Source organism: Elgaria multicarinata, chromosome 1, assembly GCF_023053635.1.
Source record: "Elgaria multicarinata webbii isolate HBS135686 ecotype San Diego chromosome 1, rElgMul1.1.pri, whole genome shotgun sequence".
Lineage (NCBI taxonomy): Eukaryota > Metazoa > Chordata > Lepidosauria > Squamata > Anguidae > Elgaria > Elgaria multicarinata.
This window is the reverse complement of record NC_086171.1, coordinates 87,019,202-87,033,359: the sequence shown is the minus strand read 5'-3', so window position 1 is coordinate 87,033,359 and position 14,158 is coordinate 87,019,202. Positions and strand designations below refer to the sequence as shown.

Below are 14,158 nucleotides of genomic sequence, written 5' to 3'. Positions count from 1 at the left end.
GCCTCAGGCCGGGGCTGAGAAATGTCTAGGAAGGTCCGTGGCTTTTTGTGGCTACTCGCTTACTCGCGAGTAGCCGCGAAAAGCCACGGACCTGGCACAGCGCTCATACGAGCGCTGTGCCCATCATGCCAGGGGGGTGATCTGGGGGGGAGATGGGGGAGGGAAGGCCGGACCGGCAGGAGAGGGGATGGTGGAGGGCGACGAACAGGAGATGGCGAGGGAGGGTGGGGGGCGACGAACAGGAGATGGCGAGGGAGGGCGGGGGGCGATGAACAGGAGATGGCGAGGGAGGGCGGGGGACGACGAACAAGAGATGGCGAGGGAGGGCGGGGGGCGACGAACAGGAGATGGCGAGGGAGGACGGATGGGGGGGGGGTTAACTAAAAAAAACCCTTACCTTCTCCGGAGTCTTCGGGCCGCACGTGGCCCCTTTAAACTAAAAAATAAATAAATGGCGGACGCTGTAGGGCTTGCGTCGTCCCTGTGCGTCCGGCATCTGGAAGCTGAGGTAGTGCGCGCTAACGTTAGCACGCCTTGGCCCCGCCTCCCTGCTGGCTTATCCCGGCAGGTCTAACAAAGCCCTTAGTAACGGTGGACAAACATTCAGCACGTAATGTCCCCTATCACAACTGATCATCTCCTGCCATGTGCAGTTAAAAGGGGAGTGTTGGATGTATTTTAGATGTTCAAATGAGGTGATGTTGAGGCTCAACAGGCATGGCTGGAGCTATGCAGTAACTAAATCGTGCTCTAGAATATTCCCTAGAATCCTTTCTGTGTTCTTCAAATCTGTGGTAGAGAATAAAGGTCCCTTGCAGAATAATCAACATGGAATGGGTTTGCTGAAGAGTGGTACCATTCAGAAGATGTCAAAATAATGAGGGGAAAAACACTATGTGAAAGCAAAAAAAGGAAGAGGTAGTCTCTAGTGTTAAAAAGTAGAAAAGATTTAAACTCTTTGTACAGATGTCTCAAACTTTTAAAATGTATTGTTGTTACAAGACTTTTTGAATAAAAGCTCGACATTTCGGATCTCCCGATCCTTCTTCAGGAGCTGATATAATGGAATAACATGAACTACCAAAAAGTCCAAATGAAGCAGTCAAAAGAATGCAAGGAAGTCTTTTGACTGCTTCATTTGGACTTTTTGGTAGTTCATGTTATTCCGTTATATGGCTGCAAGAAAGGCAAACGCTATTTTGGGCTGCATTAATAGAAGTACAGCTTCCAAATCATGGGAGGTATTGGTTCCTCTCTATTCGGCCCTGGTTAGGTCTCATCTAGAGTATTGCGTCCAGTTCTGGGCTCCACAATTCAAGAAGACACAGACAAGCTGGAGCGTGTTCAGAGGAGGGCAACCAGGATGATCAGGGGTCTGGAAACAAAGCCCTATGAAGAGAGATTGAAAGAACTGGGCATGTTTCGCCTGGAGAAGAGAAGATTGAGGGGAGACATGAGAGCACTCTTCAAATACTTCAAAGGTTGTCACACAGAGGAGGGCCAGGATCTCTTCTCAATCCTCCCAGAGTGCAGGACACGGAGTAACAGGCCCAAGTTAAAGGAAGCCAGATTCCAGCTGCACATCAGAAAAAACTTCCTGACTGTCAGAGCACTGCGACGATGGAATCAGTTACCTAGGGAGGTTGTGGGCTCTCCCACACTAGAGGCCTTCAAGAGGCAGCTGGATAACCATCTGTCAGGGATGCTTTAGGGTGGATTCCTGCATTGAGCAGGGGATTGGACTCGATGGCCTTGTAGGCCCCTTCCAACACTGCTATTCTATGATTCTATGATTCTATCAGCTCCTGAAGAAGGATCAGCAGATCCGAAATGTCGAGCTTTTATTCAAAAAGTCTTGCAACAACAAAACATTTTTAAACATTTGAGACATCTGTACAAAGAGATTAAAACTTTTCTACTTTTTAACACTAGAGACGACCTCTTCCTTTTTTTGGTCCCATTCAGAAAACACCTTAAACCACGGCTTTAACCACAGTGAATAAGGCTTTTTGCTTTATTCACTACGGTTAAAACCATGGTTTAAGGTGTCTTCTGAACACAGCCAGTGAAAACTTAAATACTTCTACACATTGAAAAGTCTCACCACCTTGTCATTCCTTCTGTGCACCAGATGTCGAGAGGAATTTTAATCTTGGCACCTTCAGATTTTGAAATGTTTGGAGGTGTGATTGTGTGTGTTCCTCTTGGAAACTAATTAGGTGGCCTGCGTATCACATTGTCATCAGCAAATTGCCCGGCTTTCTATCAGGATCTATCAAAGAAATCTTGTGTCTGCTAGCTTACACAGAATAGAACCGCATCAAACTTTTTGTGCTGTAATGATTTTCTGTCTGTCTTGATGAGACATAATTGGATAAATTCAAGACCTCTTTGAAGGCTAATTACATCCTGTACATTGTAGACATAGGCTCCCCTTGTAATATGAGTTTGTGTCTTCGCTTTTATCTCCCTTTCCCCTTCTTCAGTCTGTGTGGAAGTGGATTTGGTGATAGCTTTGAAATACAAAGAAATGATAGGGACACACTCTCGCCTGTCACCCCCCTCCCTCCAGATCCTCTAGATACTGAAAAAGTAACATAAAACATCTCAATAGAAATAGGGCCGTATTTAGAGATAGCCTCAGAGTAAATAAAAGTCCTGCATTTTATGCCAGGAACCATAAAGCATGAGGCCCACATTTGAGTAATTTATGGACAGTCCGGCAGAACAAATTCAATTCTGAAGGCACTCTCAGGCTATTTGTGGCCGTGATTTATATTCACTTTTAAGGGCTGGATCTCAGAAGGTATCAGCATCCACAGTGAATGGAGCTCAGCTCCTACAAGGAATGACTATTCCATTCCACCCCCTTTTAAAATTACCCATGTTTTTGTTTTTGTATTTACATCTTGTCCTTTTTTCTGGGGGCTTAGAACAATTTGTTTCGGGTGACCCTATGAAAAGGAGGACAGGGCTCCTGTATCTTTAACAGTTGTATTGAAAAGGAAATTTCAGCAGGTGTCATTTGTATATTTGGGGAACCTGGAGAAATTTCCTCTTCATCACCACAGTTAAAGCTGCAGGAGCCCTGCCCTCTGTTAAATCTGGTCACTCTAGTATAGCTCCTGCACCTTTAACTGTGGTGATGAAGAGGGAATTTCTCCAGGTTCCCCAAATATACAAATGACACCTGCTGAAATTTCCTTTTCAATACAACTGTTAAAGATACAGGAGCCCTGTCCTCCTTTTCATATGGTCACCCTACTATAGAGTATGATGATGATGATGATGATGATGATGATGATGATGATAATAATAATAATAATATTCTTACCCACCTCTCCACTTGGATTGAGGCGGGGAACAACAGCAAAAACCCTAGTTTTATGCCAGAGAAGGCAAAAAAGAAAAAGATGGCAGTTTATTAATGTTTTGAGGTGATCCACAGGTGTCCTATCTCCCCCTCCCCTCAAAAGCTCCTGCGCCTCAAGTCATAGAGGGCAACAATAGGATAGGCAGCAACTCAGCAGGTGCTAGGGTGACCATATGAAAAGGAGGAGAGGGCTCCTGTATCTTTAACAGTTGCATAGAAAAGGGAATTTCAGCAGGTGTCATTTGTATATATGGAGAACCTGGTGAAAATTCCCTCTTTATCACCACAGTTAAAGCTGCAGGGGCTATACTAGAGTGGCGAGATACAAAAGAGGGCAGGGCTCCTGCAGCTTTAACTGTGGTGATGAAGAGGGATTTTCACCAGTTTCCCCATATATACAAATGACACCTGCTGAAATTCCCTTTTCTATGCAACTGTTAAAGATACAGGAGCCCTGTCTTCCTTTCCATATGGTCACCCTAAATGTGTTGCTATATGTAAAACAAAGTACACATGCCCCAGTCTAGGTTCATAATCTAAAGGCCAAAATAGGCCCTGCTTGTTTAGCAGTGGCCATTTCACATATCACGATAGCCCAGAATATTTTTGTGTACTTTGCCCTAATATATACATTTTTCAACACATTTTTTATTCGGAGTGCTGTATTGCAAAATTCGGAGAAGTGTGAATTTCAAAGAATGACTGAGTTTTGGTTTGCGTATCAGTTCTAAAGGGCACAATTAAGAAAGTTTGCAATAGAATGCAAAGCAAACGAATCTGTCCCTTCTTTAATTGAAGTGTAAAGCTCAAAATTGCTCATTGTTAGACCGCCCATCTTATTCCTCTATATGCATACAATCTGTGGGTTCTGCTGGCGTTGGGAGGAAGTGCTAAGTGAGCATGGTTAAAGAAAGCAGCGAGTGTAAGATCAAAACTAAGAGTACATGAAAAAAAAGCCATCCCTTTTCCCTGATATTCACCACAGAGAACTATTTTTAAATGCAGACCAGAGAAGTCAACATGCTCATATCAATGGCCTCTTTTTCTCCAGCCACTTAATTGTCTAAGACAGAAGCATTAGAATAATACCCCCCAGCCACAGCAGCAATTCAGACACATTCAATTCGGAAGGCACGTATTTTACAGGGGACATGTCTAATTTGGAGCGTGCTTAGACGAATCTGTCAGATACAAGGCTGATTCAAAATTCTTTGCAGGCTGTCTGGGAGACCAAAAAACAAAGTGTGTGTGTCACACACACACACACACTTTGTTTTCCGGTGCAGACTTTTTAAGTGTTCCTTACAGCTCTTAGAGCCTCGTGTGGCGCAGAGTGGTAAAGCAGCAGTTTCAGCAGCCGAAACGCTCCCCACGGCCTGAGTTCGATCCCAGCGGAAGCTGGTTTCAGGCAGCCGGCTCGGGTTGACTCAGCCTTCCATCCTTCCATGGTCGGTAAAATGAGTACCCAGTTAGCTGGGGGAAAGGTAACAATGGTCGGGGAAGGCAACGGCAAACCACCCCTCTATAAGGCCTGCCAAGAAAACGTCAGCGAAAGCAGTCGTCCCTCCAAGAGTCAGTAATGACTCAGTGCTTGCACGAGAGGTTCCTTTCCTTTTCCAACAGCTCTTGCTCAGCAAATATCCCCCTCTCCTCCTCAAGTCAATGTTACTACTACTTTTTACTAAGGCTTTTTCCCCCCAAAGAAGAGTGTCTCTTAACCCAAAACTGACAATCACATTTAACCATTTCCCTAAGATGTGTATCTTTTTAAGTTTTCTTTTTCTTTCTTTTCTAAGAGCAGTATGCTAATGTTTTCAGTGTCTTGGTAAGTGCTTGAAGATCTTAATTCTAACACAGCAAAAAAGGATAAAAGCTATTTCGGCTGTTATAGAATGAATTACATTTGTTATTGCCATAAATTTTAGAGTAAGGAGGCCTGATTCAGTTGGAACAAAATGGTGGTGGGGTGTTGGATAGTTGGAGGAAGTGTCTGTTCTAGGTGGGTTCGTGCTTTCCCCGAAGAAACGTATTTGCTGCCTGTGGTACTCCTAAATCTGGATTTGCTCCTTGATTCCCAAGTAGCAGCTATGGACCGGCATTGCCTTTTGCCAACTTGGGCTTTCTTTTTTTGTAAATAAAGAAAATGGGACTGGATTCAGCTCATGGACTTCCAGTTGGCCACCCATGCTGAAGAGTCTACAGCAGTTTTCCTTAACCTGGCACCCTCCAGATGTTTTCAATTACAGCTCCCATTATTGTTGGCTCTCCCACACTAGAGGCCTTCAAGAGGCAGCTGGACAACCACCTGTCAGGGATGCTGTAGGGTGGATTCCTGCATTGAGCAGGGGGTTGGACTTGATGGCCTTGTAGGCCCCTTCCAACTCTGCTATTCTATGATTCTATGATTACTAGACAATGTGGCCATTAGCTGTGCTGGTTGGGGATAATGAAAGGTGCAGTCAAGACATCTGGTCAGCACATCTGGTTGGGGGAAGGCTGGTCCACAGGGTTATCTGAAGGTGGGCAGGGACTTTTGAGCCAAAAACACACATACAAAAACTAGACTTTTGGCCATCCTTTCTCTGGAGGGGCTATCTCTTGGGGATTTTTTTCTGTAAGAAAATAGGATCAGAATCCACTTCCCCTGAAGTTGATCTTTATGTCAACACATTTGCCTGTGTATACTTCTTACAGAAAAATCCTTATTTAACAGTAGCATGAAGCTCAACTCTCAGGTTTTTATTTTCATCCCGATGCTGCCGCCCTACTGCCCTTTTCTACCTCTCCTTATGATGTATGGACACTTTCTTTTGTTCTGCTGTTGTCTCTTTATCAAATGGATTTTGCAGGGCTTGAAAGCCCTACAAAGCCTGTTTGAGCAGAGAGAGTCTGAGGGTGGGTGTACCTTGAGTGAAGTTGCTTTTGCTCTCTGAAAGGCCTTTTTATCTCCAGACTCAACTACATGGAGGCATCTCCACATCATAAGACCTTCTTACAGTATGTGGTTCTGCTGGTTTTCACCACAACACAACCCCTTTACTTTTGTAATAGCAAGAGAGCTTTGGCTATTGGGCGGTATAAAAATGTAATAAATAAATAAATAAAATAGCAAGGGAAGAAGCTATTATTATTATTATTATTATTATTATTATTATTATTATTATTATTATTATATTTGTGTGTTGCTTCCCACCGCCGGGGAAGGCAACAGCAAACCACCCTGCTATAAGGCCTGCCAAGAAAACGTCAGCGAAAGCTGGCGTCCCTTCAAGAGTCAGTAATGACTCAGTGCTTGCATGAGAGGTTCCTTTCCCTTTCCTTTTTCCCACTGCTCAAAGCAGTCTCGAAGAGATTTACACACACACACACACACACAGAAAGTAGGTGGAGAACTCATCTACACAACTTGCCACGCAAGGCTCTTTCCACACGACTTGTGCCACTGGCCACAGTTAGCTCATGAGGGTTTAATGACAGAAGTGTTTGCAAGCACTTTACGAGGGGATATTGACATGCTGGTGAGGGGGGAAAACTCTTTAAATGTTGGTTCTTCTGTTGCAGCCTGCCAGTCTGGATTCTTTAAGGACTCACCCCCGAGTCAGATGTGCACCAAATGCCCTCCGCACAGTTACACGCGTGAAGAAGCCTCAACCTCCTGTGTTTGTGAAGAGCACTATTTCCGAAAGGAATCGGATCCACCCACAGTAGCCTGCACAAGTGAGTTTATTTGCATTGACTATATTGAAGTGTTTGCTTGATAATTAGCCCAATGATATATGATTAGGAACGTATGAAGCTGCCTTATACTGGTCAGATCGTTGATCCATCTATTTTAATTCGATGTTCCAGCGATTGAACCTGGAAATTTGTGCATGGAAAGCATGTGCTTTGCTCTGGAACTTCAGCTCCTTCCCCACTTTCAGTCATACAGTGCTCCCATTCCCTTAGCTGCAGAACTCAGGTTCTAGAACATTAAGCGAAACAGAATCAAGAAGTATTGAGGCGATTTTATCTCAGCCACTGAAAGTAAGTACGTGTGTGTGCGTGCGCGTATGTTTTAACAAACTAGACGCCATGGAAGCAGTCATGTTGTGCATACGCCTGCCTTGTTCATGTATAACAGGGGTGTTGAACCATTTTCAGCCCAAGGGCCAAATTTAATTTCCGAGAAGCTCTTGGGGGCTGCATTCCAGTGGTGGGCAGGGCCAAAGGCAAAAGTAGCGGGGCCACAATACCCAAAATATCAAGACTGCCAGAGCCTGAGGAGAGACATTTCAACCTTTTAGAATTTGGGGAGGGACTGCAAAAGTGGGAAAGGAGTAGGGAAGGGGTCAAAGGGAACCCCAATGGGGTGAATGAGGATCCCAGCAGGGCTGGATTTGCCCCCTGGGCCTGAGGTTCTGCACCCCAGATGTATAAAGTGGGACATCTGTTATTAATATAAACAGAGGTGTGTTTTGAAACTGAATCCTGTCACCTTACTTTGCCACATCAGAGGTACTTGCCTCTGAGGCCTGTTCACGTCTTATGTCCAGTCGGGGTTGGGAAAGAAAGGAGCTTGGGGAATGGACCACAGGAAGATAAGGTGGATGAGGGAGGGTAAAATCAGCTCCCTTCACAAATTTTGTGTGTGTGTATGTGTGTTAAAATTAGATCCCCTCTTTCTTCTTTAAACATGAACAAGGTAAACACACAAATAGTATATGTGGCTGTCACTATCACATCTACTTTGTCCCTAAGAAATAGGTTCTTCAAAGGTAGGATGGGGCAGTGTGGAGTTGTAGTTAGAGTGTTGGGCTGGGACTCAGGAGATCCAGGTTCTGGTCCTCACTTGGCCATTAAGCTGACTGGGTGACTTTGGGTCAGTAACTGATTCTCAGCCTAACCTACCCTGCAGGGTTGTTGTGAAGATAAAATGGAGAGGAGGTAGGAGCATGTAAGCCACCTTGGGCTCCTTGCAAGGGGAAAATGAGGGATATAAATGTAAAAAAATATTTTAAAAAAATTCCCAGGAAAGGAAGGGGCAATGGGGTGAAAGCCCCATACAGTCCCAGGGTAGTCCTAATTGAACTTTCCTGATGCATTCTAGGCCCTCACCCTGCAATCTCCACTTCTCGTGCATCCCAGCTGCCTATTTTGCTCTCTTGCTGCTTAGTGCGTTTTGGTCTGGTGGTACGGTACTTTTCACCATTTCTTGTAATTCCCCCACCCCCTGCATCTGTTTTTTGCTGCCTTATTTCCCCCCTCTAGTTGTGTTTGCAAACCCATCTACATTATTTCACTGAAGAAGCTGGAGAAATGTTAGTGCGGTTGCTGGACAACTCTTGTTGCATGGGCCAGTTTGAATAGTTGAATAGTTTAGGTTTGTATGTGGAGAAGCACGTCTAGCAAAAGGAAACTTAAGGTTGTTTCATACTCTACATTTGTCCGAGCAGTAGGAAATCCTAGGTCATTTGGAACATTTTAACTTGAGTACAGAGAGGCAGGCAGGCAACCAGCCTTTTAAAAACAGCATCTGTTCCCATACCCAACAGCGCGCACATCCCATTCCATGTCTTGGCTTTTCCACCACCTGCAAATCTCAGACTTGTCCCTCCTCTACATTCAGACAGCTGGATGGTTTCTTTCTAATCTCCTCTCAAAGAAGTAGAGTGTGTTCACTAGGTAGTAGCCACCAGCCATCAATAACCATTAAAGAAACATCTCTAGCTATCCAAATCATAAAGGCTAGGGGGAAAGATCACTTTGTACCATGTAGTAACATTCCTGTTATAATATATAATATATGTATTCAAAACTTAGTGCCCTGTTTTATGCTGCGAAGCAGTTCTCCCCCGCAAGAAAACTGAGCTGATGGCAAATTATTTGCAATAGTGTCTGAGTGTGGGGATTAATCTAGTGCCAAATACCTTGGGCCCCTGTGCTTTTGTATTAGTGTAGGGACAAATTTGACATGAAATTCCACATAATACTATCTGTTTTAGAAGGTGCTGGAGGCATCTTAGGTCAGAGAGGAAGATGGTTAAGAGAAAATGCTTAGTGCTGCCCGCTCTCCAGTGGAGTGCAATTATTACGTGGCTTATGGAATTGTATGACATTGTAACTGCTGAAACAGAAAGGAGGAGGGGGGGACCCTTCTGCCCTCAGCTCCAATGATTGCAAGAATGGAAGGGTTTGCTCTTATGTCACCCAAACAAGGCAAGAAAGCTGGCCTTATTGAGAGCCTGGACAAAGTCACTCCAGGGAAAAGTAGCTCTGTTCGTAGACCGCACAATAATAGATGGCTCAGCATAAATATAAAAGAGGTCAACTTTGTCACCAAAGCTATGAATGCAGAAAATTGAGAGTCAGTTCCTTGTCTACTAGTGATTGACTTAAAGCCATGATATTTTACCGGTATGTTATGTGCATTGCTCATGTGTGTTTTGTGGGGAGGTGGATCTTGGAGGTGTGATCGTTTCAGTAATTTCACATGAAGCATGAACTTGTCACTTAGATTACTGTTTGCCAGATTGTTTCTGAAGAACCCCAGGGTTCTTCAGAAGCTTATGAAAGGCTGCTTGATGAGATATGCCATACTAAAACAAGGGAGACCAAATATTAGAGGAAACGGTAGCCATCAATATGCGTGTATTGCAAACAACATCTTAAGAGAAAGAGAAGAGGAAGAGAAACAAAATTGTGGGCAGGGTGCAAGGGATTGAGATGGATGGGTGTACAACATGGGACTCTTCGTTTGAAGCCTGGTGTCTGGCATTGAGTCACACTCACTTCATGTATATAATACTTTTCTGCATGTATTACAGTCAAAGCAGTTCACGACCAGTATGCAAAATAACAAATAAACTATTTATTTAAATAATATACATCCCACACCAGCCTTCCCCAACCTGGTGCAACTCCAGTCAGCCCCACCCAGCATGACCAGTGGCCAGGATTGCTGGGACTTTATTTATTTATTTATTTATTAAATTTATATACCGCCCCATAGCCGAACCTCTCTGGGCAGTTTACAAAAGTTTAAAACAGTAGACATTAAAAAAAAAAGGATACAAAATTTAAAACCATCAAAAATATAAAAAACCAATAGTATAAAACAGTTTCCATTTTAAACAACAGTTCTGGGATCTATTTAGCAGGGGGTTGGACTTATAGGCCCCTTCCAACTCTACTATTCTATGATTCCATGTGAGAGGGTTTCAAATGTCCTTTGAAAAAGCACCACTTTTACCCATTTCAGAAAGCCACCAAAAAGGGGGTGAACTGAATCTCTCCCAAAACCTCAGTGCCACTGTTAAGAATGCCCTCACCCAGGTTACCCACCTCCATATTTCAAATGTATTTTCAAGTTTAACAATGTAAAGAAAAAAACACTGAGCATCAATAGATTTCAATCAGTTTGGAGAAGGCTGTACCACACTTTCAACATACCGTATTTCTTCGATTGTAAGACGCCATTGATTGTAAGACGCACACTAATTTCAGTAACACCAACAGAAGAAAAAAACCCTAAGACACACCCACGATTCTAACATGCACCCCATTTTTAGAGATGTTTATATGGGGAAAAAAGTGCGTCTAAGAATCAAAGAAATAGGGTACATTTATTTTCTAATACATTGCTATCCATAATATCTTCAAAGAAAAGGCATATTCAAAACAGTCTTATCTTATTAAATATATAATAAAATTACTTCAATGTCAAAATATCAAAACAATGTACAGTGTACAAAAAAACAGAGGTTTTTTTTAAATCATGTTGAGTTTCCCTTTGATTTTGAGCCTGCTTCAGAAACTGCCTTCACATTTCCATACTATTTTTTTTCTAAATCCAAAGGCTAAAATATTGCTTTGTTTGTAAAAAAATAATAATAATGGTTGAATCCAGACTAAGTCTACAATCCCTATAAACATGTACCTGGATGTAATTTCCATTGACCTCACTGAGTATGTTGTAGGATTGCATTATACATTATTTGAGAAGAAAAGAGGAGCCAGCATAATGGTTTAGTAAGGGAGCGATAAGGTGAGTAAAATTACCATGATTTATTTTTATTGTTTTAAGAGAAGGAAAACAAGGGAGACAAACGCTAACTGGAGAAAGCGTGTATATATTCAAAAAAGGTGATACATTTCAGAAGAGTTGAAAAGAGAGATGATTGAGATTTGGCATTGGTATGTATGTAACCTGTGGGCTAAGGAGAATCATGCCTGTAATTTTCTTGAGGTTGATTATCTAGGAGATAGGAAAATGCCAACGTCGCAAAAAATAACAGAAAAGTGAAGGCTGGAAATAATTATGGGTTATCTAATAGGAATATGTATAAATATTCAATCTCTGTAACATAGTTTGTGAGACTGTGTGCAACAGAACTGCTCTGAATATTCTCTAATTTTGATATTCACCTCAAAATTATGACATCCAGTGCAGCTGAAAAAAAAGTGATCAAAACAAAACGAAAACCTCAACGAACATTCACATACTTCTCAGCGTGCACTTGTTTTGCTGGTTTGCGTAATTTTCCTCCTCCTTTTTTTCCTTCACTGCCTCTCTGTCTCATTTGCCCACAGTGCCATTTTAATTCAGTTGGCTGGTCATGTCTTATGTGGTTTCTGTTTATGGATGTTTGCGACGACGTGAACAAAAATCATCTGCAGAAGAGGGTTGTTGGATTAAACAGCCATTAGAGTAAATAAAGCTAATGGCAGTGAAGGGAAAATAAGAGAAAGACAATGATGTAAAAGAGAACAGGATTGAAACAACAGGGATGTTTGCAACAAGTGCAGAAAAGTGCCAAAAATTGAAGGCTGGTCTTGACACTAATAAAATTTAAAGAAAATGAGTGAAGTGGTCGGATGTAGTGCAGGGGTCCCCAACCCCCATGCTACGGACCGGTCCGTGTCCGTGGCCTGCTAGGAACCGGGCCGCGCAGGTGAGCTGCTTTCACCCACCCACACACCCCAGCATACCTCGGCATGGGGCGCCATCTCACCTGCCCAGCCAAAGCGAAGCCAGGACGCTGGGGTGGGGGGCGGCGGCTTCGGAACGACGTGCCCAGCCAGAAGCCGCTCTGGGAGAGCAACTTCCAGGCGCGCCGTTCCGAAGTCACCCTCCTGCCCGCCCCAGCGTCCTGGCTTCACTTCAGCTGGGCGCCCACCCTGCCAAAGCGAAGCCAGGATGCTGGTGTGTGTGGGGGGGCGTGGCTTCCCCAAACCATCCCCTCAACCCCCCCCCCCGTCTGTGGAAAAATTGTCTTCCACGAATCCGGTCCCTGGTGCCAAAACGGTTGGGGACCGCTGATCTAGTGTATAATCTCAGGTTTTCCAGTAGCATTTTAGAGATTATCTGTGAATTTCTTGTTTGGTCATGTAGCTGTTTCCCATTCCTAATAGTCTATGAAACAATTGTCAGTGCAGTAAATATAAAATGGATATACTTTCTGCAACAATAATTGGCCACCATGGTTGCCAGCATTTTTTTCCTGACAAGGTTTCTGTGCTTTTAAACAGCTGCCTGACAATCAGAAATTCACTATTCTCCCCCTGCCATTCATAATTGTGGTAATGGACCAAATTCCCACCCCCCAAGGCTGTCAAACCCAAGACCCAGGGGCTTTATCATGCCATTCGGACTCGTTTACATGGTTTGTACCACCCTGACTACCTTCCATCAAGGAACCTCCCAGAGAGCTTCAGCTATTGGGCGGTATAAAAATGTAATAAACAAACTGAATCATCCTCTCGGTGAGAGAGCAGATGTCCTTAGCTGGGCTTTGACTCAGGATCAGTCTTTCCCATAATGACTTTAAATTTGCAGTACAGGAATGTGGAGAGTGTGCAAGAGAGTGCAGGGTCATACTCCGGAAAAGAGGGAAGTGAAAATGTACTTGTATATACATCCAAGACAGAAGAAGGGTAGTGGTGGCCTCCCGTGGCCAGTTCAGGATCAGATTTTGTTTAGGTTTGCAAGACTGGAGGATGGAGGTCTGTTGGTGTGTGAAATCAAGCAGTGGCAGGAAAGAGACCTGGAGAAGTGGCCATGAGAGGCAACAGTGGTACTGATGGAAGGATGGTGGGCGGGATATATTGATATATAGAAATCTGGCAAATAGTGGAAAATATTTTTAGAAGTTAATCATATGTTCTACCTTTCCTTCTGCCCTCCTCAACCAGAACTGATTTGGTACCTGGACATCCATTGGGTACAAAGTTTGGCTTCCCCCCAACCCCAATCCATTTGAAACTAGGGCAGAATCTACACTACTGCTTATAATGGTTTATAATGGTTATGACAACTGTTCAGGCCCAGGACACATTACATATACCGTTTTCATACCGTTTTTAAAGTGTTATATCCTGCTTGGTGTAGATCAGGCCTAGTACAATGTTGTGTTTTCAGCTTCAACCAGCCAAGTCTTCTGGAAGTTCACGGGTAACGATGAAGGTAATATGCTTCCTCCACAGCATCTGGTATTTGGAGAGATGCTGCCTTGGTGTATGGAGGATCTATTTAGCTGTCATGGCTTGTAGCTTTTGTGATAGCTCTATTCACCATTCATTTGTCTGGTCCTTTTAAAAACCATCTAGGGATCAAGCTACACATTGCATTAATTGTAGAGTGTGTTGCTGAGCCTGGTTATTTTCTTTACTTTAGTGTAACTGCATACAGCCCTGAGTCAGATCAGAACAAGTGCGCACCAGGAAGGGAGAATTAAATCTTCTCCCACTACACACCATTTTCTGCCCAAAATTCGATCTCCGTTCCCGCATGAGGATTTTAAAAGA

The 14,158-nt window shown here is 43.5% G+C and overlaps 1 protein-coding gene across 1 annotated transcript in view; it reads left to right on the top strand.

Annotated features, from left to right (window-relative positions):
* Positions 1-14,158, top strand: part of EPHA5 (EPH receptor A5) — a 362,633-nt gene that overhangs the window by 209,330 nt on the left and 139,145 nt on the right. The window contains exon 4 of the mRNA XM_063131415.1: positions 6,935-7,090. Coding sequence (XP_062987485.1) covers positions 6,935-7,090 — 156 coding nt within the window. The remainder of the gene's footprint in view (positions 1-6,934; positions 7,091-14,158) is intronic.